Genomic DNA, 27,959 nt, shown 5'->3' with positions numbered 1-27,959 from the left:
CTGCCAGAGCGAGTAGGTGGGCGGGAACTAAATTGAGAGTGGGCGGGGCTATCTTCCCTTCTCTGTTGGGTAACAGCGTAGACTCCATCACCACCAGCTCTGTGTAGGCAAATACACATGCACACATGTACATTATCATGGCCAGGTGTGTTTTAATTCAACTGCTAAAACACTGAAAATTAAAGTTAGGAAATTCAGTTAATATTCCACAAACATTTTTTTTTTTTACTGTTCGGTCTAACACTATTTTTTTTTACTGTTCGGTCTAACACTATGCTTGTCACAAAATACTCACAAATGGCTTTTTTATGTGATCCAACATTTTATTTTAAAACTAGGTAATTATTGATGTTTATACATATCATTTTGTTTGTATATATTGTTGATTATACACTTTTCCTTGTGATAATTTAGTGTACAGATATATATATATATATATATATATATATATATATATATATATATATATATATATATATATATATATATATATATATATGTTTTATCAATATGTGATGACAAAATGATGATTCCTCTGACTGATAAAAAACAAATACATCTATTATTACATAACTCACCTGCTTTCCCTCCAGCTTGAAATGCCATTCATTCTTACTTTGTCTACTCCAAATTTCCTTTGGAGACTATATATAGATTATCTTATTAAATTATTATCAAATTATTATATAAACCAAAGCTTGGATAAATGATACATCCAAATGCTCAAATAAGTTGGCACCCAATCAAGGGCCCGATCACAATGTTGCGTTCTGTCATTCATAGCACTTTAAAGCACCAAGGTCAAAGCAGCGAGAGTCACGCAATCAATTGTCTGTACTCGTTGCCATCACTGATCCAAAGGCTTCAGTAGAAACAATGAGGATATATCCAACTGAGGATGGAGTCTTACATCCTGCTTGCACTTTAACATTATTTGACTTGAGGGCAGACCTATTGACTTTTTCCCAGCGTTGACGACAAGAACAATATGAATAAAGACACATTTGCATTTCTGCTGTGGGCGAGAGTTAGTATAGTGTAGTATCTTATATAATCATCACAAATTAATATTTAACACTTCATTTAGTAAAAAAAGCACACACAATTAGTGGTTATTGTACCAACATGGAATCAAACTAGTAAACCTGTACTTAAAATAACACGACATGCACATGAACCACATCCGGTTACATGTTAACAGAATTTCAGCATTTGTTAATTTCATAAGAATTCTGACCAAGAGAGGAAGATTTTGGAATGATACTAATGTTAGAATGCTTTTAAACTCCATTTTAAAAGCCACATGAACAAGAAGATAGGTTGAATTAATAGATTCCTTGGTGTGACTCTATAAAACCATTCCACTATGTTAACAAATTTTAAGTAATGATAAACAATTTTTTCAACATTTAAGTAACAAACTGTTACTGAAATAACACCAAATATTCATCTTAAAGTAACAGGCATTCAGAAAGAGGTTCTTACATGGTGTTTTTGTGTGAACTGGGCGTAACGGGCCTCTGGAGTGGCTCGTCTGTGCTGCGTGTTGATGGAGGATAGGATCTTCTCTTCATCTTCACCATGTTGGTCATTATCTACAAAGCCCCAGAGAGACACTTATCATCTGATTTTCCAAACACATTGCAAACATAAATCACAAGAATGCCAGCTGTTCGCAAATGAATCGTTCTTTTGAACTGGTTCTTTTTAGTGAACTAAAAAGATCGGACTGAAGCATCTGAACAGTTCATGTCTCGAGCAGCAAGATCCGCAAGTTACTCAATCAAAACTCACTTTAAGACACCTGCCAGCCACTTCAGAGTCGAAATAGCATGAAATCATTATTAGGTGCTTTAATAATATAATTGCGTATCTGGTGAATCGGTTATTTAAACCAGTTTATTGAAACAAACCGTCCAAACAAACCATTTTGTTGAATAGAATCTGCCTTACCCTTCTACCTGAGGCTCTGGATTACAGGTAATAATGGTTTAAATAATGTTCAGTTTCTTGCAGAGACTGATCATTTCGCTTCATAAGATCATCAGGAGCCACAGGGATTCATTTTGTGCTGCATTTATATGCTTTTTTAACTCTCAAATGAAAATGAATCACCAAAGACCGCAGTTTCAGCTAAAAATCTTCTGTATACTGAAGATAAAAAGGCAACTACATTTTGGACGGCCTGAGGGTGTGTAAATCATGGGGTAATTTACATTTTTAGGTGAACTATCCCTTTAAATGGACTTTGATAATTGTTCTTATATTAACCCTTTACAGGCCTTGACCTACAATACCCCTGTGTGTGAAGTTTTGGGCCAGACTTGTGCACTGTGATGTACTGTAGAGAGATGCTTTACCCCGAGATACTCTGTTGTCAGCAAAGATTCTCCATTGAGCTCTTTCGGCTGAGGCTGCAGGACTTCCTCTTTATCTAGGTCTGCCTCCATCACATCTTCCTGTTAACAAGATAAGTCCATGAGTTAGATCAAAGGACTGTGTGCTAAATCTTTTCAAACCTGCCAATAAAATGCATGTCGCAGCGATAGCCTTTCACACAGATTATGTGAAATCATTTCTCACAAGACATGATCAAAGTGAATTACCTCATCATCGCCGTCGTCATCATCCTCTTCATCATCTGACTCAAGTTCATGTTCAGGGATGTCCGCTGTTTCATAAATCATAAATGAATACAAAAGATTCAGTGAAATAATGACATAAATATGAGAAACAAACCATGAAATGCAACGGATGAATTTTTGAAGAACATCCTAGCAACTCTTTGCAATTCAGTGAACTTGTGAACAACATAGACAGCCATCATAAATGCATTATAAAAAAATTAAAATGACTCGCACTGTGTTTCATATCATACAGACCAAGTTTATGATATTTTATGGTGCTTTTCCATTCCTTTTTAATCTGATAACCTGGTTCTCACTCACTTTCATTTTACTGAAAAAGTAGTTTTCTCCATGGAAGAAAAAAGTTATGTGGCTTAAACAGGGTGATGACAGATTTATTCATTTGTTTATTTATCATTTTTCAGGTGAACAATTTCTTACTTGTCTTACCTGAGTTAAGCTGTCGGATGATGAATTCAATTTGTCTGTTGAGTTCAGTATTTTCTTCTTTACTGTAACAGCGTAAGATCTCCTCCATACTCTAATCACAACAACAAAGTCCACATCCACATTACGCAACACAACAGAGACTAATTACTTTTTTTTTTTTTTTTCAGTAGTCTTTGTTTCCTGCAGGATTTTTCTCATTCCTCTTTCTCCATTGGATTAATATATATATATATATATATATATATATATATATATATATATATATATATATATATATATAATTTTTTAATCTTTTCTGCTCAGGATGCATTTATTTGATCAAAAATGCAGTAAAAACAGTCTTTGGTTCCACATGACCCTTCAGAAAATAATACGCTGATTTGATGCTCAAGAAACTTTTCTGATTATTTTCAATGGTGAAAACAGTTGTGCTATTTAAGATTTTTGTGGAAACGGTAATCCACATTTTTGTGATTAATACTGTAGAACGTTGAAGAGAACAATATTTATCTGAAATACATCTTTTTTATTATATTATAAATGCATTTACTGTAATTTTTTATCAATTTAATGCATCCTAGAAAAATTATATAATAATATAATTTACTGATTATATAATAAGTGTAGGGAGTGTAGTTTTGTTTGACAGTGACTTTTTTATTTAACTTAAGGATTAGCTATGTGTTGAGTAGTGTTTCCTCTAGGATTTTTAAACAATTCTCAAACAGTAGCCTTCTCATTTGTTGCGTCATATATCACTGTTTAACTTTGAACGCTTTAAATGTTATCGCAAAAATGCAATGGATGATTTGTATTACTCATACCATCTGTTTAGCTTCCTCTCGTATCTCTGGCATGGACAGGATGCTGTATAAAGCTCCATTCACATAGTACCGAATCTATATTTGCAAACAGGAACACAAACATGCAATCAACATTTGAAACTTTGCATCTTAAAACACTTTCATCCACTACCAGCCAAAGTTTAAACACTTTAAACATCTTAAAGTCATTTTCAACTAAACGTATGGTTATAAAAGCTTTGTACACAATTATACACAATTATAAAAGCTTTGTACACTAATCGGCTGGAAGCTAACCAAAAAATGTGTGAGGATTTAAAAACAAAATTTGTAAATAAAGTTGATAATCTTTGGGCATAGATTACCCCAGTGACAACAGTTTGTCCAACCAATATCGAAAAAGTTTTTATTAAAAGTTTTAGAGTATGTTGTTTTATCACAACTGAATGCCTTTATATATATGTTCCAGTCATGTTTTAGGTCCCTTTGTAGTACATAACCTGCCCTTCTTAAAGGGATACTACACCCCAAAATGAAAATTGTAATTAATCACTATCCCCCATGTCGTTCCAAATCCGTAAAAGCTTTGTTCGTCTTCAAAACAAAATTGATTGTGACCGTCAAACTCACTGCCAAGTAACTTACACTGTCAAGGTCCAGAAAAGTATGAAAGACATCGTCAGAATAGTCCATCTGCCATCAGTGGTTCAACTGTAACGTTCTGAAGCAACGAGAATACTTTTTGTATGCGAAGAAAACAAAAATAACAAATTTACTCTAATATCTGTGTCTTTTTTTTGTTGTTGCATCAAGCAGATATTCTCCAAAATGGGGCTACGGTTATGTAAAACTACATGTTCTGAAAACGAACAAAGCTTTTACGGATTTGAAATGACATGGGGGTAAGTGATTAATGACAAAAACATTATGTAGAGGTGGAGTATCCATTTAAAGTCTTTAACAATATTTTAGGGGCAGGTAGTATTCTAGAAAGGTAGTAATACTTAAGCCGCGTAAAAAAATGCCCCTCAGAAAGTCCCTGCGGGCGAGGTGGTACTTTTTCAAAGTTCCGGAACTTTCAGGGGCGAAATGCACACGGCATTGTGATTTCAACCACCATTTATTCGGATCATTTTCAAAATATTATTTAAATAAAATAAAATAATATATGTTATGTCATGAAATGTATTTTCTAAAGTATTTCAGGCGAGAATGTAGTTGTTTAAAACTCAAATCTGTGGTTTATTTATAAAGACAGCGCCTATTTAAAAATGTGTTTCAACGATTTCGGAGACGGTGAACTCCACGCGATCAGCGAGATCTCAGTGATCGAGCAGCCTCACCTCGGCTAGACCTTCTGATGTGTGCCGCTGGCTCTGATGTCTCTTTAGTGGTTAAACACTAAATTCGAATGCTCAAAGTCCGAACTACCGAGGATGCACATCCAAAATCAGCATACTTTGTATTGAGAAATGCGCGCAGACCTACGTCACTAGTCTATTTGCCTAATCTTCCCGGTACTTTACTTTTGTAATGTACCTGTTTAGACTTTAGAGTGCCACAGGGCTCTTTACTCGGGCCTATTTTATTTTCATAGTATATGTGCCCGTTATGGCTCAGTTTTTTGTAAATACAATATTATGTATCATCTATACACATATGATACTCATTAATTAATTCCAATTGATCCAAAAGGCTCCCAATCCTTTAATGAACTTGTACAGGGCTGGGTTTTTAAGGGTCTTTTTCTGTGATTGCTGCTCACTTGTGGAACTCTCTTCCATGCATTTAAAATCTTCTGTAGATGATTTTAAGTCTAGTTTGAAGACGTACAGTATCCAGAGGTGGGTAGTAACGAGTTACATTTACTTCGTTACATTTACTTGAGTAATTTTTTGGGGTAACTAATACTTTTCGGAGTATATTTAAAGATGGGTACTTTATACTCTTACTTGAGTAAAGTTTTGGGGAAAAATCTGTACTTTTACTTCGTTACTGTGGGCGACGCTCCTCTCGTTACTTTATCTTAATGCAATAAATGTTATAAATGCTTCAGTTTATTCCAAACGCGCCGTCTACTTTTCTCTGGGCAATGAGCGATGCCCATTCGCGAATGATTCATTCTTTTGAGTCAATTCTGTTCAAAGGCTTGATCAAACCAATTGGCAAACGAGTGAATTGGTTCATGAATCAGTTTGAATGAGTCGTTCAGTTCCCTGCCGCACGCGCTGAGCGTCTGAAGTGGTTCACTCGGAGTTGTAACGTTTAACATCAGCAGCGTTGAAAACGTGGCTGGAACTGCACTGAATTGAAAGCAAATCTGCAAAGGCTATTATTTGCTAGCGATGGAGATCCTTATTAGATGAACACCGCGTGTGCTGTCTACTGTTTAATAACTTGGGCTACATTTGATTACAGTACACGATACCACTGTGACATTAGTTTGTTGTACGTGTGTGGCTTATAACAGAGGGGAGTCAAGTTGAATGCAGCTTCCAAAAGACAAAAAATAGCCGATTAAGATTTTATTAATTTAGTCATATCATCAGCTGCTAAATTCAGATCTGCGATTGTTTGCAGGCGCTTAGCCAGAGATAGATGCGTTTATACAGCCCTGCGCATTATAACAAATCACACATGATTCTTTTGAGCTTATTAAAGCATTGGCCAATCAGAGGCGTTCAGATGAGTCATCGCTAAAATGCCGGTGCTTCCTTCACTCGCTCACTGACTGAATGCCTCTTTCTGGCGAATTCTCTCGTCAGAAACAACAAAGTGCAGATGTGTGTACGAATCTTTAATTAAGATATTGATTTCACAGTGTTAACAGTTTCAGTGATTTTAATGGGAGTTTCTGAGAGTGATTGAACTCTAGACTGTCAGTGAAAATGATCTTTAATAATGTAAATGTTATTTGCTCTCTTTCTGAACAATGAAAGATTAGTAGCAATATTTATATCACATTAACTTTCAATGTTAAATTCACATTTAATATAAAGTCAGTCGTATTAAAAATATGTTATGGCATGACACCTATATCTGTTACTTAAGTAAACAGACAGGGTTTTATAATAAATTACATAAATTGGAGTAAAGGCTGATGAAATATATACATTTATACACACACACATATATTACATACATTTTATCTATATATCTAAATAAAAATAGGCTCAGTATATATGACCCAAAGTAACTAGTAACTAACTACTTGAGTAGATTTTTTATCCGATACTCTTTTACTCTTACTCAAGTAACTATTCAAGACTAGTACTTTTACTTGAGTAAATATTTCTAGAAGTACTTTTACTTTTACTTGAGTACAGTTTTTGGGTACTCTACCCACGTCTGACAGTATCTCTTTGAGATCTGATTAGAGTGAACAGGATTTAATTATGTTTGCATAGATGTTTGTAATTTTTTATGTTGTATTTATTATGGTTTTCATTATTCAGTTGTTTTAAATGTGCTAAAGAAATGCATTTGTAATTTATTGTACGTTTGACCACAGCTAAATGTTAAATAAATGTTAAATGTTTCTTTAATAAACTAAATGTTTCTTTGTTGTAACAATTGCTCAGTTCTAATTTACATAAAAAAAACTATTAACTTTAACATTGTTTAATAGTTTATTATTATTAATAGTTGATTGCACTAAGTTTTAGTTTTTCAATTAATATTAAAAATGACTGATTTAAAAAAAAATGATTATAATAATGGAAATAAAACAATTATCCAAATTTTTCAAGAGATCATTTTAATCTTAAAAAAATAGTTTTGAGGTGCTGAGCAAATTCAGTAGGGAATATAATAGTGTAGGCTTGATTATCCATCTCAAACATTTCACAAAAGGAGTGAAATCTTTATGGTACATTTGCAAGACAAACTTTTAAAATCCAAAGTCGACAAAAGCGTTCTTTTTTGAGAATCATCTGACGTAAAAAGGACTAAGCTAATTGACGCCTTTAGTATTCACTCTCACTGTATTTAGGAAGGCGGTAAACAAACTCAAATAACACACCTTGTTTGTGCATAAAGCGGTTGAGCAATTACTGTTTTACCTCATGGTTCTCATGTCCCAGGAGCTCCGTCAGGACTTTCAGGACATGCTTGCCCTCCTCTGCGCATTTCTTCTTTCCTGAAATGTAATACATACAACAATAAACACTGCACTCCTTAAAGTACATTTAGCCTATCAATTTACTTTAGAAAATCTAATAAAAAAGTTCTAACAGACTAAATAGAGGATGATTAGCAACAATGCAATTGTTAACACATATCTTTATTTCTTTGATAAGTATTGATTACTATATCATTGTGGTGGTGTATCTGATACCTTGAGTGCGCAGGCAGAGGTTCATGAGGAGGGAGATGGCATATTCAAGCGTGTAGTCAGACAGACAGTCGGAGTCATGGAGCTCTTTGACCAACCAGACAATCAGACCGTCTCTGATCATAGCAGACTGTTGTGCTCGCCTGCACACAGCAGCATATTCAAAAACACTTGGCATTTTTGAGCCATTTAAAATGTGCCGTGTTGGAAATCCTTTACCTCATTTGGTATTCCCCAGTCAAAAATCTCAGCTCATAAATTTCTCATTGTGGTATCTTATCACCAAAATTTGGATTCAAACTTCTTTTCCAGTTTTAATTAGCAATTAATTTAATTTCTATTATTTTAATCCACAAAGCTTTTGTGTTTCTTTTTGCAAAGTCAGAAAGTTGTAGTACAATGCGATAAAATGATAAAAAAAAAAAAAATATATATATATATATATACACACACACACACACACACACACACACATATATATATATATATATATATATATATATATATATATATAAACTTTTTACATTTTTGTAATTTTTTTAAATTATATTTAAAACTCTGTTTGTGCAGCTGAGTTTTACACACTTTTCTAAAGAAAGGAACAACTGAAAACACATTATTACAGTTTGTAGGTTTATTAACATATATCAACAAATGGCGTACCTGAGGCTGAGTTTTTGCAGTGCTCCAAGGACATTTTCTCGAGTTACAGACTCTTTGTCCTCAGTCTTCAGACAGTCGAGCAGAAACCTCAGTAAAGAAGGTATCTGAGACAGGTACATACGTCCTGGGCGTGCAATAGAGTATGAGTCCACGGTAAACACATTTCAGAAGTAAAGAAAGATTTATACACAATTTATACGATGGCAATTTTGTGAAAATTCTGCTCCAAGAATTTGAGAAATGAGAACCAGAAGTGAGACAACATTTTGCTCAAAACAATATCAATTATCAATTAATAACTTATTGGCTCATATCTGCCAAACAGAATAAAGGTGGGGTCACATAAGCAAAATGTATATTAAAATGTAACAGCACGAAAGGTCAAATCCATGTGGCCAATATGAACTCGTGGGGAATTCTTTCGCCCTTAGGCAAAACTTCTAAATACAAGCAACATAATTTGACCAAACAACAATAAAACAGAGTTTGATGTAGGGTTCGAATTTTTATTCTAGTCTATACATTTCGGAAGTTATGCAACATTTGTTTGCATATTATAGTGCCACCTAGAGTATTGGAGATTGGTGTGTTTTTATGATTAACGAGTGAGATCTTATAGCATCCCGTCAAGTTTGTTTGTTCTCTGATACACATAAAGGTCACATTAGCAATGTACTATTATGAATTATGAATAATCCATTGACTCTTCTCAATTGTTTATTGAACAAAGCCATCAATCCGCTGAATGTAGTGTAACATTCAATGTGCAAATCCACAACTTGACATTGTGTGGAATTATTTTGCCCTTCTGTGAATTCCTACTGAAATAACCTGGTTTATCATATAATAAGTGAACTATAAGTTCACTGAACAACAGTAAACGTGACTGCACCTTATGTTCAAAAAATGTAACCATCCTGTCAAGTTCGTTTACAGTCCCTGACACACAAATAGATCACATTTGGGAAATTTTCTGCAAAATTTTACACACAAAGAAAAGGTCCACAGTGGCAAATAGAGCGATCAATGCACTGAATCGATCAACGTGACCAATCCACATGACCGACTTGATCTAGTGTGGAATCGTGTGAATTCCTGTTGAGATTTATTCTGTGAGAATTCAATGAATAATCGCACCTTCACTTCGAAAAAGTAGTTTTTTTTCATTAAATGTTAAATGCCCAAAAAGTTTGAAGTGGAAATAAAAATCCACCTGCACAACTGATTCAGTGACAGAATTTGTATTCTAGCCTGTTATACAAACATTTTGCACATTATAGCACCACCTAAAGCGTTGGAGGGATGTGTATTTATGATTAATGGATGGGATTTGGGGCCATCCTACCAAGTTTGTTTATGGCCTCTGACACACAAACTGGTTTAAGGAAGAAAAAGAAGAAGACTGGAACAAACAAAACCAGACTTCTCTGCTTGAAGCGAAGACATTTTCACTTACCACCACACAAAGAGGCAAAGGCATTGATGAGTCGTGCCATATACTGTCTGACAATCCCATTTTTGGATTTCATCAGATGAAGAACAGTTTTCTGTAAAGTAAACAACAACAAAAACGTTTTATTTATTTTCTTGCTTTTTCATATTGCTTTTGGCCCAATAAGTTGTTCCTTAATGTGAAAAGGCCTATTTTGTCTTCCTTCTAAGTTTATTCTGGATTTAAGTAACATGATCTATTGTCTTTCAGCCTGCACAAGAACTGAAAGGTGACCTAAAAGCATGTGTGACTCGACTGCTTTAAGGAACTTGCTGACAATGATTGGAAATTATGAGTCAAGATGTCATGTTATCTGCTGAAACCTGATCATCCACATTCAGGTTCATTCTAAATACCTGTTAAAAGACAGATGGTAATCACATTTTAGAAAAGGACCAGGTCACAGACAGCACAAGTTGTTTTAAATGTTTCAATCGTTTTGATGTAAGTGTACTCATTCTGAACCGCAAAACAAATATGTATTAAAATCTGGATAGAAATGCAATTTATAAATATATTGGAATTTCATAAAAGGTCTTGTAATGTACCTGTTTGGAACTGTAGCGCTCCAGAAGATCATTACTGATGAAGGCTTGCAAAACCATGTCTCTTTGCTCACCATGCAGAGATCTGGTTAACCTCTGGAAAATAACAACAATAAAATAGCATGTAATGTGAAAACCAATGTATGTGTTTCAATGTGTATTCTAAAGAGCAGGTAATACCTCAAAGTTGGAGATAAAACAACAAAATATAATGGGATACATCAGTGATGTGTTTAGCTTACTAACAGTAATTCTGAGTTACCCAGCGCAAAGCTTGAAGCAGCAAAGCCTTCAGTCGATCTGATCCATTCACTAGGTCTTTCTTCAGCTTCTCGTAGTCAAGGGAAGGCAACAATGATACGTCTTTGGGCCTCCTGACAGCAGGAAATAAAAGGATGATTAATCGGCACACAAGATCCTGCTCCTCAAGTTACTGATGGGAATATTTCTATCTCTGGGATCATCATAGTCTGGTTTGTTTGCATTTATAGAACTATATCTTTTTGAATGATCCGACAAGTATAAGATGCTAAAGGTAACAAGCTATGTAAGATATTAATTAATTATGTTTAAAAATGTTCAAAAAAAGTAAAAAAAAAATAAAAAAGAAAAGATAATTACACTTTTACCCTGGTTTCCAAAGAATCTAAAATGCAATTATTTAATTCTATTCACAGCATATTTTACAGAAATAAATAAATCTGGATATTATGACGTTAAGGATTAATGTGAATAAAATAAAACCAATTAACAAGGAAACTTTTTTGTTCGGGTTTCTTCAGATTTTTTTTTTTTTTTTTTCAGATTTAAATATATTCTACATCTTCATTTATACTATATATTCTGTAAATTTATCGTAATTAGAAAAAAAAATCCAGAGAATATACTTTTTAATAATGATATATTTTCTATAAAAATAATTGAAAATTTTAACATACACACACACAGATATCTATCTATATATATAAAATATAAAAAAAAATGAAATGTGTAATGTGCAAACCTGCTAGGCAAGATAAGATTTTCTACAAATTTTTTTAATCAATCAAAAACAAACAAACACTTACTGAGGTGTGACTGATGCCCGCAGCATTGAGGAAGCCTAAACGAAAGAAAAAAAAAATGTATGTCATTGCATTGGAATCTGTTGAAATATTGGCTTGCAAATGAAAATAAAATGCCTGTTTGTTAATGATATGTTATTTATTATAGTTGGTTACTCTAAAGTATTTTGAGTATTCATGTTTTTGCAGTAATTAACTAGAATGTGTTCTGTAATACAACAGTTGCGAGCGCATGCAGTGCGGTGGGGTTATGTGTACATATACACGCAATGAATGACCTGAAACAGTGAATACCCTGTTTTCGCAAAGCAGGGAGGTTAGTGAAAGTAATTCCCCACGCTCATTTACTCTGCTGCACCTGCACGATCTAATTTCCAACTAAGCTTAAGAGCGCGGCAAATTCAGGCATCTCAAATATGCAATTAGAAGCCATTCCTTGGGGGAGGCATACACCGAAACCTGCGGGAAGACAGATCATGTGAGCACAAACTCAGGGGAGTGGTTCCCATTACTTGGGAGTGTGAGAAATGGTGATATCAGTCTGATTTAAAGTTTATGGGTAAGTTACGTGAAGCCAAATTTCCTGTCAAATATAAACATCCTTCTCTGAAGGGGTGAGTGAGTCATGCTAGATTAACTTCAAACTGGTTTGAGAAAATGTTCCCGATAGCCGCCATTATGTACACCAAGATTCTCAAGTTTGGCCAATCTTAAGTGTTTGCTCTAAATATTTGCAGTTTGTAGGCGTATGTGGATGTCACAATGACAAGGGGTTGAACTTTACGAGAGTATCCTGGTTCAGGGCTGATTCACTGTCATTTTTTAAACAAATAAAGCAATTTAACACTACCAATTAAAAGTTTGGAACCATAACTATTTTAAAATGAAAGAAGTCTCTGCTGCTCACCAAGACTGTATTTATTTGATTAAAAATACAGTAATATTGTAAAATATAAGTTAAAATAACTACTTTCTATTTGAGTATGTGTTAAAATATAATTTATTCCTGTGATTTTTCAGCATCATTTCTCCAGTCTTCAGTGTCACAGGATCTTTCAGAAATCACTCTAATATACTGATTTGCTGCTCAAGAAACATTTCTGATTATTATCAATGCTGAAAACTATTTTTGTTGTTTGATTATTTGGGAAAAAATTACATATTGCCATTTAAAAGTTTTTATGTTTTTTTTTTTTTATAATAAATACATCATTATTATTGCAATAAATGTATTATATTATCATATTGTTCCCCCCCCTTTTAAATAAACTGTGACTTCCTGGCATCAGATATAAACACACACACACACACACACACACACACACACAAACACACACACACACACACACAGCCGCCTACATTTACATAGTAGCATGCCAACTTTTTGTTCAGAAACAGGAAGAAGGAAAAACTTTGCAAAGAATATATAAATAATACACACACAAAACATAAATAATAATTTGAAAGTCATCAATATAAGTGAAATATATCAAAAGTATATTCCATATATGTGCCAATCTTCCTGTTGCCAGCAGGTGGCGCTATCATTATAATGGAATATTGGCCTTCAGATGTGTTCAGGCCAGGACTCTTATCGAACATGCAGAATCTGGGGAAGATTGAACATTTTATGCCTGAGTTACAACAACTTCTCTTGCTGTGGCGAGACATCAAATTTTGTCATGGCGCCATGGACACGCCCTTTAACAAAAACTGAAGATCTCCACAATTTAACATTGCACAGGCCTTTAGATTAGACTGACCACAAAAAATACATTAATGTCAAAATATTTCTAGGAGAAGTTTGTCACAGCGTAAAACATGTCACTTCCTGTTGCCAGCAGGTGGCACTATGACTATAACTGAATATGGGCATGTAAATATGTTCAGGTCAGGAGTCGTATTAAACATGTGAAGTTTTGGGCAGATTGGACATTGTATGTCTGAGTTACAGCAACTTCCTTTTTCATGGCGAATCATCAAAATTTCTCAGGCCGCCACGGACACTCCCTTTAACGAAACCTCAAGATCTTCGCAATTTAACATCGCAAAGGCCTTTAGATTAGGCATACCAAATTTGGTGTTGATCTGAATAAAATCTCTAGGAGGAGTTTGTTAAAATAAAACGCATGGAAATGACAAAAATTGCACAATATTTGCTCATAATATTAAAAATAACCGACTTCCTGTTGGGTTTAGAATTTTGCTCCAAGAGTCTTTTTTGTAGGTATTGGTGTGTTACATGTGTGTGCCAATTTTCGTGCATGTACATGAAAACATAACTGGAAGGCTGTAGATTTTTTTAGTATAGGTGGCGCTGGCGAGCCATTTTGAATACATAAACAGCAAATTATTAATTTTTGGTGTATTATTGATTGAATTCTGTGCAAAGGGCAAAGTTTTTCCTCCTTCCTTCTCCATGGCCCAGTGGCTCAAGTTTCTGAACAACAGGCTGGCACATTGATATGTAAATGTAGGCATTCCTGTGTTTTTTTATCTGACACCAGGAAGTCGCAGATTATTTAGAAAGGAAAAAATGTAAAATTCATTCAAGATATTCAATCATATGACCCATACCGAGTGTATGTGTATATGTTCTTACTGTGACAGTTTTGTTTGTCTACTGCTCACTGAAGACAAGTGAAACACGGTCTTCAAAGTAATCTGTGTTATGTGCTTCCTTTGGGATTCTGCTACAATGTACATGACAGTCGGACAAAGCACAGCATTCCTAAAAGTGAACAAGGACATTTGTCCCCTGACAATAGGGCAATCTAATGGGAACTAGATGAAGTAGAGGGCTTTGGGATTAAATACAAAGGAGGATGAGGACAGGCAGGGCTCATGGTCATACAGGCAAGACCAGGGAGGCAGGAAGAAAGATGATGAAACATTCAGCAACTCACATATCCATCATCGTAAGGACTCATAGAGTAATATCCCTTTATGAACAGATGATCACACAAACACACAGAAGATATGACTGAGGACACGCTAGCTGGAAAGGCAATTTTAAATATCAAAACATTTTAGGCAATGTCAGATTATTCCACCGCTATGTGACTCTTTATAGGGTCCCAATTTGAAAAATTATGGGTTTTGTTGGGAAAATGTTGCAAACCAAAACATTTTGGGTGGCTTTAAGTTACTAAACCATGATAGAAACTGAAAACAAAACACAATATACATATCATAAAAGCAATAGATTAAAAAAAAAAATTCAGCAACAAAAATTCATTGAATAATGGCAAATAAGAAAAGCAATTCAAATGTTATTTTTTTAAGGTTAAAAAAATTTGGAAACACACAAAATACAAAGTCAAGAAAAATAAGAAAAATCATATTGTGCTTAAAATAAAGCTTATTTTAGATTTTTGTCATTGTGACATTATATTTATGACATTTTAGCAAATTTCCCTGCTAATTTTCATGACCATAATCTATAAAAATCTCATTGTTACAAAAATGCATTGTCTTGATATATCAAAATGGTCATTACCAAAATATAATTAAAATAATTGAAAATTAAGAATTATGGTAGCGTTTGTCACTTTAAATTTAGCTGATTTTAATCAACACACAGACACACACACATACACACAAATCTTTTTTTATATAGTTACAGAAATGAATCACCATTGAGAATAATGACAATGGATTTTTTTTATGCAAAAACACGCAGAACAGTGGTCAAACGTGTTCTTCTAACATGTCCAAAAAAAAAAAAAAAACGCTTTGGAATGCAAAACTTGTTCTGTGTGAACATCTTTAAGGCTTTGTTCAGACTAGAAAGAAAATGTGGTTTTTTTTTTTTTTTTTTTTTTTCTGAAATAATACAAAACAATGACAAAGCAGAAAGAGACAAAGCCTCTCGCGGCTGTAGACGGTAATGCTTTCTCTTAGTTCATTTTTTTGGTTCATGTCAAATTAATTTTGATAAGTCGCACCTGTCTATAAGTCGCAGGGCCAGCCAAACTATGAAAAAAAGTGTGACTTATAGTCTGGAAAATACGGTATGTAAGACAATATGCAATGCTCAAGTAATGAGGGACTGAATTTAAACTGAGTCAAACAAGATTTATCATGTCGGACATGAGCAGATTCAGAATTTCCCAGTTTGTGTGCTTTTAAAAATGACAGCTACTTTTGAGTTTCGATGTCTGGGTCTTTTTTCTATGGAAGAAAAATTCCACCACGAAATAATAAAAAAAAAAAAGGTAATTGTGAGGTCATTTCACAATCCTTTTTTTATTCTAAGAAAAAAACTAAAAGTGAGAACTGCGAGATACAAACGCAGAACTGTGAGGCTTCTGAGAAGAAAGGTATGAATTGTGATATATAATCTTACAGTGAAATGTGAGATAAAATGTTGCAAATACCTTTTTATTGTATTCTATACTTGCAAAATAAGAAAGAAATTGTGGAGTGTAGATGCTTTAAAAAGCCAAATGCATATGAATATATTGTCTGCGATCTGTGAAGGCAGTGACTCACAGTGCCAGGTCTGGTGAAGTCCACGCTCTCAGCAGCACTCTGACTCATGTGACCGCTGAAGAGCTGCATGCACACACCCTGCAGGTACTCTGGGGAGATCTGCAAAACATCAGCCATATCCCCTGAGCACTTTGGGGAGAATTTTCTGTATTGCTGGAATTGTGCAGATAATGTCTGAGTTGATGTTTGCTTGCCATCTTTCCACGGACTGTGGCCTCCAGCGAATCCACCAGCTCGGCCGTGACGCCGATGAGGCTGTGATGGTCGGCCTGCAGCTTAGCGAATCTCCTCATGCAGATGGCCAACTTCCTTTCTGCCTCGGTCAGATGGAGCTGCATTTGCTGATTTGCTTCTGGGAGACCAAACACACACAGAGTCAAATAAGGGGCTGGTGAACACTCATGATGCAAAAGAGCCATATAGCCACAATACGGTACATTGGACCTACAATCAGGGTCCATAAGGAACACCAAAATCAGATTTTCCTCAGGTTATGTTGACAATATTTAGAACAAAAAGTATATTTTTGTTTGATGGCCATTTGCAAGGAAAATCATTAATCTTAGCTTATTAGGGACAAAATTATACATACCTTATTTAAATTATGAAATTGCACACTATTATTTGTTATTATATTAAGATAAATCAAATTGAATCATCATCCACAGTAATGTGTTCTCATGATTTACAATGTGACTGGAGATTCAGGATTAAAGCTACTTCCCTTATTTTCTGAACAATTTTTACACTTTTATTTTATGTTACATTATATAATTTATATCCTATTATGCCTTCAAGATAAAAATATTTTCAACAAAATCACAACATTTGTATAACAGGTCACAAAAACATAATATGTTAATAAAAAGTCTAAATAATACTATTATTAGGGATAAAATTATAAATATTGTAATTATTTAAACAACTTGTATTATATTACATTATTTTACAATATTATTACCCATTTTCTGACCAATGATTTTTTAAATCCTTATTTAACTTATATCATGTAAAAAATATTTAGAACAAAAAATATCTTAGTGATATAGACAATTTTTTGTGTTTGACAGACACATAATACCCAAGGAAAATTACTAAATAATACCAATATTAGAGAAAAAATTATACATATTTATTGCACATTTAAAATGAAAAAAATATTATATGCAGATACAAATGTTATTGTTACCCATGTAATGTGTAATTGTGATTTACAATGTGACTGGCTATTAGGGATTAAACTTACTTGTGACCAATAATTTTTTTTATGATTTATTATTTTCAAAAATCATTATTTCATTTATATCACATTATGCCATCAATATACACTGTATATTTGAATTATTTAAATAATGAATTAAATTATTACATTATAGTATTTGAAAATAGTGCTACTTTACAAACCTAATGATTTTTTATGACTTTTACAGTCATTTGTAATTACTGATAAATATTTGTGACCCTGGAAAACAAACCAGTCTTAAGTGTAATATATATATATATATATATATATATATATATATATATATATATATATATATATATATATATTTTTTTTTTTTTTTTTTTTTTTTCCGAAACACAGTCTGAAAGTTGAAAAAGTTATTTTTCCATTGATGTATGGTTTGTTATTATTGGACAATATTTGGCTGAGATACAACTACTTGAAAATCTGGAATCTGAGGGTGCAAAAAAAATCGAAATATTAAGAAAACCGCCTTAAAATTTGTCCAAATTAAATACTTAGCAATGCATATTATTCATAAAAAATATAAAATCTTTATGATTATTTTCAAAAATCATTAAATATCAAGTATTTGGTGCAAAACTAATGTTTCCGTGACTGTTGTCGTTTCATATGCAATAAAAACAGCTAAATAATCCAATTTTTAGGGACAAAAATAAACACGTTTTAATCAATTATTTAGTTAATTATAATCTAATATTATAAATTTACGAACGGCATCACAATAATTCACCTTTGTTGCCCTTTCCACCTTCGTTCTGGTTTCGTGGTGTTTAGGAGTTATGCCAAAAAGTCATTGTTCATCTTGATGGTTTAATGTCAACGAGTGTCCCTACCATCAAACTTCTGAATCCTTATGTAATATGTTACCTCCATCCTCTGACACTTTTAAGCATTAAATGCTACTTTTATGTCGAGCTGTAAACACTTTGAAATGCAATCTTCCAATTGTTCAAAATATTTTAGCTGTACGTTTCTGCCTTCATAGCTTTTACTTCCTCTTTCTCATATGCATGGATGTCAAATAAAGAAGACACAAAAAGAAGCTTCTGCAATGAGATCAGAACTGCGACATTTCAATGAGGTTTAATGAATAAATAAATGTTAATCATTTTCATTGAGAAAGTATATTTAACATGGGACACATTTAATTATTACCCACAGAAAATGTGCAATAAAGATTAACAATGTGACTGGAGATTCAGGATTAAAGCTGCTCCTCTAAAGTAGTGCTTTCCAATTATTATTTTTTTGGCCACGGCACAGTTTTGATCAGTAAAAAAGTAAAAAAATGCCATGGCACAAACATACATTGCTTTAAATAGCATATTAAAATTGGATATTATATTAAAAGCCACAGTACCAGCTCTGACAATTCAGAGTTTAATTATTAAAAAAAGGAAAAAAAAAGGAAATGTTTTTACATCTCAGGATACAAAACAACAGCTCATCTCGGCTCTTCAAACACACACACACACACACACACACACACACCCACACACACACACTAGCCTTAATAGACAGTGTTTCTTAATTACTTTTTTCTTTTTGTTGTTGTTGTGTAATACAACAAATAAAGTAGTTTTATTTTACATTTTTTTGTATTTAATTGTTTTATTTACTTCATACTTTTATATTTTTTTTATTATTATTTCTAAGGGTTTTACAGGCCTGTAAATCATAATTTTAAAATGATATAAAAGGCCTCACAGTATACACAAAAAGGATACATATAAAGTCAGAAGCCTTGGTGTGTTTGAAGCTTTCAGAGTCACTGAGAGAAACTTCTCCAGGCTTTCTCTCAACTCCGGCATCCAGGAATCCTATGATCCGGTAAAAAACAATGACAACACTGTAAAACCTCTTCTGCATCAAGCAAGTGCTCAGTGTACATGAGGTTTATCATACAGAATAATATGATTTTTCAGTATGCAACAATATGACGTATCTATAAGAAAGTGTTCCCCAGTATATCCTGTTCTAAGAACTAACCTCAGTTTTCAGAGGGGTTTTTTGCAATGACTTTTAATCAGCTGGTGTTTTCGGGATTGTCATGTTGTACCTGGAAAAGCTCCTGGAAGGACGGGTGTACGGTGGGATTGGGCACGAACGGCAGGGCGTAGAATGGCAGGAATTCAGTGGTCTGGCTCAGTGCCGCCCCTCTGGTCTCCAGATAGTGCCTGAAATGTGTGATCCTGCTGTCAAACTCTCCTTTATCCTGTATTACACAAACACATTTTACATAAAAAAGAGAGAGTATGCATTTTGAGTGAAAGCTAATACTATGCCATTCAAATACTGATTCAAGTCATGTATTGACTGAAGGAGAGGTTTGCCTGAATGTTTTAGTTTATGAGGACATCTGTTGGTCAAACAGAATACATGCATCATAGACTTGTCTACTCAATTTATTTAAAAAAGGTAATTTTATTAGTATTTCCAACAGTAAAATGCACTTACTTGTCTTCCTACAGGGGATTTTAGTGGGTATATTGTAAAATGAATTTGTAAGTAGAATTCCAGTTTCTGAGCTACTGGATCAAAATCCCGAATCTCCGCAGGAATATTTTTAGCCCACAGCTCAGAGAATACCTTATAGTCGCCATCATTAAAAGAGCTGAGAAGATCATCCTATAGGGAAAAAACAAGTTATGAAGAAAAAACTAACTTTTCATTTTCATCAAGTCTAAATAAATTAATGTTTTTTCTGATCTACATGTAAACACTTAAAAAATGTATAACACACCCACATATATACAAATATATATATATATATATATATATATATATATATTTATATATATATATATATATATATATATATATACACACACAATTTGTGTAAATGTAAATCATATAAATGTCAAGTAATTTATTTCTGTTGCTTTTTACTTTTCTGTCTTTTTAATTAAATGAAAATTCACCAATACTGAGAAATTTGGTAACGACAGAGATTTTCTCAGATCATCATGTATTTAAAAAAAAAAGAAATTTAAATAGTAATAGATTTTAAATTATAGATATGATCCAAATACATTATATGTGTATAACTACACTAAAATGAAGGTGAAAGGGAATAAGGTTAATAGGCAGTGTTGGGTACACTGATTTTGTATTAATAAATGGTACATTATAAATGGTACATGATTAAAATTATGATTTCTCATGAAAAGTGCAAAAGGTTTTGGAATTCCAGCTAAAAAATAATAACAATTAAAATAAAAAAGAAACCATTTAAAAAGTTAAATAAACTTTCGTTGATATGTTTATAACAAGATTATAATAAAGCAAGCTATAACAAAAAAACAAAAAATAACAAAAAAATAATTAAAAAAACACTAGGCGTACAACACACTGATTCTGTGATGTAAAAATGTTACATATATCATATTGTACGCTTTCAAAATAGGGCAATTCTGGCTAATAACACTAACAAAACAGGAAAAGGTAATTAAAGAGATAATTTAAAAGTTAACTTTCTTAAATATGTTTTTATTAGAATTATATCCAAGCAAGCTAATCTAATAAAAACACTGCAAATTGTAATTTTTCGTGAATAATCAAGGTCAGTCTCACGTGATTGCTGATGGTTTTGGAGTCTCTCTGGGACTGTCCTGCACCTCTGAGGGCAGGTTTGCCTTTGCCCTTGAGCTCCTTTTCAAACACTCTCGCAGTCTCTTCAAACTCAGCAAACCTCAGATACTGTAAAGGGTTACATTAGTTGTCATTGTCTGTTTATATTTGTGAAATGTTATTTAAATAGAGTGATCAAAGTCTTAGAAGCAGACCTCGTTGATCACTGACAGCAGATCACTTTCACTTGCAAGATCCTCACCCATCTTTACAGACTTTCTGGAGCTCACTGATCCACAATCTTAAAAAAAAAAAAAAACTTGATTTTAATTCTGGGATACTGTGACAGAAAACATCAGATCACAAGATGATGCTGTAACTGCCAAATACTAACATGTTAAAAGCATATTGGCTCACTGGAAATCGACACAAATATATTTTGCTTTACAAATAACGTTAAGGCACTTAAGAGCCTTTTTTTTTTCCATCTTCAGCTCGAGGCCAAAACAAACTGGTTATGCAGAAATAAGCTAAAGCGGCTCATATGTGCTGCTAAAAACACTACACGTGTTTGTTCGTAAATAATAATGAATTGAATAAACATTTACGTTATAACATCTATGAAAACAGGCGTGCGTGTACTCGATACTCGAAAAATAATAATAACAGAACTCACCTAACTAACAATATTTGACGTACAGCCGTCGCTGAACATGTCTGATGTGTTTTCTGTCAAATCTGTAGAGATATACACGCTATTACAGACGATTTCAGCAGGATTAACACGAGCTGTTTGGCTAACTGCGACAGTCGGTAACCATGAGGAAGACGCTTTCTCCTAGCAACCGCAACGGAATATATGTGTCGTAAAGAAATGTAGTTTTATGTAAGCTGAAGTGTAGTCCTTTTGACGTTAGAGTTTTAAATTATTTGTTTGTTTCTTTGAGTGCGAAGAAACGTTTTTTTTTTTATTATTGCGTTTTTGTATTATTGTTAATGTTAATATTAATCCATTTTAAAACATTAAAGCCTCATATAAAATATTGCGTGAATATATTCAGATCAAATTATATAATTCATGCAAAACATAAGCAGAAATGTATTTATTTATTTTTGATTGTATTTTTAAAAATTTATTTATTTATTTTTGATTGTATTTTTAATAATTTTACTTCGAAGTTGTTTTTACTCATTTCTTAAATATGTAATGCGGTGTTCATAAGTGCTTCGTTCAGCTCGTCTACTGTTTCATGCAGATATTTTTATGTATAATTTCACAAATCTAAAGTCAAGTCATTCTGTTTTTGCTTCAAAATTTCTAAATTATACAATTTAATTTGGATTAAAAACTGCTTATGTTGCATGCATCTTTGTTTGGATCCTGATTAAAATGCGTTGGTCTGTGTAATGGTAATTACCGAGCGGCATTGAGTACGGTAAGCTGAGTATGGTTCTTCTGGTGTGCACTACAGCTTACATTTGTACTTTACTATGGGTTATATACACTTTTTATATACACATAGGTAAACATCAAAACTAAATAAATAAATCATAGTGTTTTTTTTTTCTTTTTGTTTTTTTTTTGTTAAACTTGAATTATGATTCATATTATTATCTATTATTAATATTAATATTATATGTTTATTATATGTTGTTATGTGTATTATTTTATATTAATAATAATTAATCTATTCATATAAAATAATAATAGAATATAAAATAATGTTGATGGATGTTCCAGTAGGAAAATTGTTAATTAAGTTCATTATAATCTGGATTTATTGGAACTAGAATTTGAATTAAATTTACAACACACTCATTTGTTGAATTGGAATTTTAATATATCTGAATTTAAATCGACTTTATTGAATTTTAGCCCCTGAGGATGGTTCGACTGTTTTTTGCTGTGGTTATGGCCTGGCGTCAAACTGGGCTTCTGATTGGTCAGTGAAAATAAATTAGTAGACCTTACATGGAAGTTAGGATTTGTGCAAAAAACAACAACAAAAATAATACCTGTTTATATTCCGCAGGGGTTCTAGCGAACATATAGTTTAATTAATTATATGTAATACAATATTTATAACAATTACATCATTATAAATGTATTAATTAATAATTAATCATTTATTTATTAATTTGCAGCACTGGTGATGTGGAGTGACACAGAGGAGACTGTTGACAAAGGAATTATTGAATAAAGTCATTATTTTTGTTTTCTTCACTTACAAAAAGTGTTCCTGTCACTTCATATGACCCAGTTAGCACTGGTGGCAGACAGACTTTTCTGACGACGACTTTCATACCTTTCCTGAAACTTTACTTTTTACCTTTACTTGGGAAAGTCTCAAGCCTCCAGGTTTTCACGCAAAATATCTTAAATGATGTTCTGAAGACGAAGGAAGCTTTTACATGTTTGGAACAACATGGGGGTAAGTGATTAATGACAACAGATTCATTTTAAGGTGTTGTATCCCTTTAATGAAGCTCCAGCTGAAAATCCATCAGTAACCACTGGACAACATCTAGATTGACTGCAACATAAATAAACAGCAGTGAACGGAGAGCACAGGAGAAGGGTAAGAGCAGCATAAGAAGCAGAATGATAAATGTATAATATGTATCAAACAAAGATGACTTTTTACCTATAACAGTTAAACTATATAGCCTGACAAAAAAAAGAGAATATGATTTAATTTTCTAAAAAAACAAACGTTTTAAAATGGTGAATTGTCTCAGCAAGTCTATCTATCTATCTATCTATCTATCTATCTATCTATCTATCTATCTATCTATCTATCTATCTATCTATCTATCTCTCTCTCTCTCTCTCTCTCTCTCTCTCTCTCTCTCTCTCTCTCTCTATATATATATATATATATATATATATATATATATATATATATATATATATAGTACAGACCAAAAGTTTGGAAACATTACTATTTTTAATGTTTTTAAAAGTAGTTTCTTCTGCTCATCAATCCTGAATTTATTTGATCAAAAAATTTAGAAATCATTCTAATATGATGATTCATTATCAAAGTTGCAAACAGTTCTGCTGCTTAATATTTTTTCAGAACATGTGATACTTTTTTAGGATACTGTGATGAATAAAAAGAAAAAATTAATTTGGGGTCAGTAATTTTTCTTTCTTTCTTCTTTTTAAATAAAATCAATACTTTTATTCAGCAAGGATGCTAAATTGATAAAAAGTGATAGTAAAGAAAATATATTATTAGAATATATATTATTAGAATTGTTTTTTTATTTTGAATAATTGCAGTTCTTTTTAACCCTTTATTCATCAAATATATTCGACAGCAGAACTGTTTCCAACGCTCATAATAAATCAGAATATTAGAATGATTTCTAAAGGATCATGTGATAGACTGATGTTACATGTGACACTGAAGGCTGGAGTATATATTGTATATATATAATAATTTCTTAATAATATAATATTACAATGATATTAATTCATTTTGCATTTCACTAAAGACTATGGTTGAGATTGAGATTATTAGCATGTTCCTTAAATCTCTGTAGAATACAGTTATACTGCACATAAACTGTACACTAGAGTGCGTCATTAACAGTAACGTGCGGTGAAATCTTGTCATGGGTAGGCTGTGACCTATCAATGTGTGGAATATATGTTCATATATTCATTCAGTTAATTTAGCAACCCAAGTTCATATCAGGCATCATCAGATCGCTGCCTGCATTCAGCAAAGTCAGTCATGTGAGGCTAATGCACAATCAAATATAATAATCAAATTAATGGACACATCTATCTTATGACTTATACAACAAACAAATGTTTTGTGCGGGACACAGAGAAGGAGGCGGCGCGGCAGCCTAGTCACTCCATCAAAATGCGCAAACGCGCACAGACAGCCACGGCGCACACACACACACACACACACACACACACACACACACACACACACACACACACACACTTTTGGTCTGGTGACGGCGCACCAGGCTACAGTCAGAAAACATTGCGTCAGCAGTACAGCTTTAAAGTACAAAAACAGCTTATTCGCCCCTACAAACTGCTAGGCGCACACACCGACACGCAAGTATACTAGATGCTAGTATTCGGGAAGCGCGCGGATTGAGTGAGAGCGAGTAGATCACGTGACATGAAGCAAGCTCGGTCTCTGCCTCAATGTTGATAATTCAAGACAGCATGAGAACTGACTGCGCATGCGCAAATCTACATAAACTACGTTCTATGGACCAAAGAGGCACCGCTCACCTCTGCCTCAATGGCCATGGCTTTTGAATTTCCTGCATGAAACAACGGTTTTTAGGAGCAAACAATGGCAAAATGAGTATATTATGTGTATTCCTGAAAATTTTTGTTACAAAAAATAATATTTGGAATACAATTAATGCAATTAATAATGTGGTGAATTAATAAAGCTCTTGGAATTAATAAATGTAATGTCAACATTTCCTTTGGTGAGGCACTGCCTACCCTGCCTACCCTGACCGCACATCCCTGGTCATTAACGGACACAAAACAATCCAGCATCCTCCGAGAATGACTGAGAAACAGTGAGGCATTTCTAAATATACAATAAACTCATTACTCCTTGTTTCTCTTCTGCAGGCTGACTTGTAAAATGACTGTATTTGTTAAAATTGCACACTGCGATCACCACTATGCAATAACATATTGCTCTTCAATTAAAATGTATAAGAACGAGATTATGGTCTGTGTTATGATTTTGATATTTTTTTTAGGCTAGATTTTGTTAGATTTGTTAGACAAATTTGACATTTACTTTTTCAAATGGGAGCATGCATTTACGACTATATATATATATATATATATATAAACTAATCTATTGAAACATTTTCAGTTTCATACTGAAAAAAACTGGGATAATTGTTCTGATGGAAATCATCCAGGTGCTTCTCGACAAAAAATGTTTTATACATTTTGCATTTATTTATTTATTTATTTATTTATTTGTGTTTGTGTGTGTGTGTGTGTGTGTGTGTGTGTGTATGCAGTGCGTTTGTTACAAGTCTACATATTTTTTTCCTGCATTTTTTGATTGCATAATATCAGATTTTGGTTGGAAACTATATATAATCAGTACATAAACATGGTAAAAATGTTCTTTATAAATTATATGCAAAACCATTTAAATAAAAAATAATAATAAATAATAACCTGATGATCATGCTGTCCAACCAGAGCGTCCTGTGTTGCAGAATCTTAAATATTTCTTCTGTTTTATGTCAAAAAATTTCTTTATTTTTATTTTCTGTTTTAACCCTGACTTTTTTCGGTAACACTTTACAAACAAGGTTAATAAATTAACAAGTTAATTACTAAAGTTAAAATGAACTAACAATAAACTTTACTGCTGCAGCATTTATTAATGTGTTAAGTTCAACATTTACTAATACATGATTAAAATCAAAAGTTGTGCTTGTTAACATCAGTTAATACACTGTGAATTATCATGAACAACTGTATTTTATTTCACTAACATTAACAAAGATGATTAAATACTGTAATAAATTTATTGTCCATTGTTTGTTCAAATAATCCACAATTCAAATAATATTATTTTAAGAATATTTTAGTAACACATATTAATATTCATTTTCACATGAAACTTAAGCTCAATAAGAGTCTGTTCTTGGCAAATTACACAGAACTCCTAACAGGCACGGACGTAAAATTTATAATTTGTAAAATAAAATAATACATTAAATGGTATCATTTTACATGACAGATTTGTGTTTTCATCCACAAAAGTAATCAGCTTTGAAAACACAATTTTCCAGCTCCAAACACCAGGGGTCACTGTGTTTCCGTATGAAGAAACGGTCACGCGGCGCGAGCAACTTAACGATGGGCGGAGCAAAGACGTCTGCGCTCGTTAACATTCCCTGTAAACAAGTGCTGTTTTGAGGGCGGGGCGATTCGGTGGCCTTTCTCTGAACTCTGATTCGAGACAGAGGAGGGGGCTGATTATGAAGGAATGAAAGTACGGCATGTTGGCGATGGCCAAGCATTTCTGTTTTGTTTTAGTGAGCCGACTCGTGGCCCCCAGGAGAGATTTGACCGCACGATGACCTGAAGACTGGGCTCAGAAGTTCACAAAATGTCACGTCACAGCTGATGTGACATTCTGTGGCTAGTGTTGAGCCCCCCCAAAAAAACCCAAATTAAAAATATCAGCCTTCATTCCCTCCAGTGTAACTCTATGATACCAGACGTGTGAACTTCTGATGACCTTTGCTTAATTCGAGAGTTCATACTTTGTTTGAGATTGGACATTTGAAAAGAAACACCGCAGCAGTATCCGATTTTTGTTAGATCATCCGAGAACTGACCGAAGTTTGACCTCGTGCGCAAGCGACAAATTCGGCTAGATTTCGTAAGCGCCGCTAAGTGACTTCGCCATGCCATTTTGCACTTTATCTACTTTATAATGTCAACTAAGACTTTAAAAATATATTGCAGAGAGCATTGCACTATACAACACCATAAAATGCATTTTATTGTTTTTATTTTTTTTTTGCGTTTTACAGGCACTTTATTAAATATTGAGATTATACATTGGTGTTGGAAGATGCTTTTAAGAGTTGTATATCAAGGAAGTGTCAGTGCCTCAAAAAAGCCTTTAAATAATC

The 27,959-nt window shown here is 33.2% G+C and overlaps 1 protein-coding gene across 1 annotated transcript; it reads right to left on the bottom strand.

Moving 5' to 3' along the window:
* Nucleotides 1–5: 5 nt before the first annotated feature.
* Nucleotides 6–21,588, bottom strand: LOC132131311 (lisH domain-containing protein ARMC9-like; the record flags this gene model as incomplete). Its single annotated transcript, XM_059543337.1, has 22 exons — nucleotides 21,506–21,588; nucleotides 21,294–21,419; nucleotides 20,178–20,348; nucleotides 19,780–19,935; nucleotides 19,448–19,540; nucleotides 18,451–18,475; nucleotides 16,666–16,823; nucleotides 16,472–16,570; nucleotides 14,884–14,919; nucleotides 11,981–12,015; nucleotides 11,176–11,287; nucleotides 10,917–11,009; nucleotides 10,333–10,423; nucleotides 8,877–9,000; nucleotides 8,217–8,356; nucleotides 7,942–8,018; nucleotides 3,902–3,976; nucleotides 3,078–3,168; nucleotides 2,607–2,671; nucleotides 2,361–2,459; nucleotides 1,486–1,595; nucleotides 6–99 (listed from the first exon to the last, which is right to left on the bottom strand). Coding segments are annotated over exons 1-22 (2,121 nt in total), but the record flags the coding sequence as incomplete, so codon positions are not given.
* Between the last annotated feature and the right edge of the window lie 6,371 nt (nucleotides 21,589–27,959).

This window comes from Carassius carassius, chromosome 48, assembly GCF_963082965.1.
Source record: "Carassius carassius chromosome 48, fCarCar2.1, whole genome shotgun sequence".
NCBI classification, from domain to species: Eukaryota; Metazoa; Chordata; class Actinopteri; order Cypriniformes; family Cyprinidae; genus Carassius; species Carassius carassius.
This window is presented reverse-complemented; position numbering and strand designations above follow the sequence as displayed.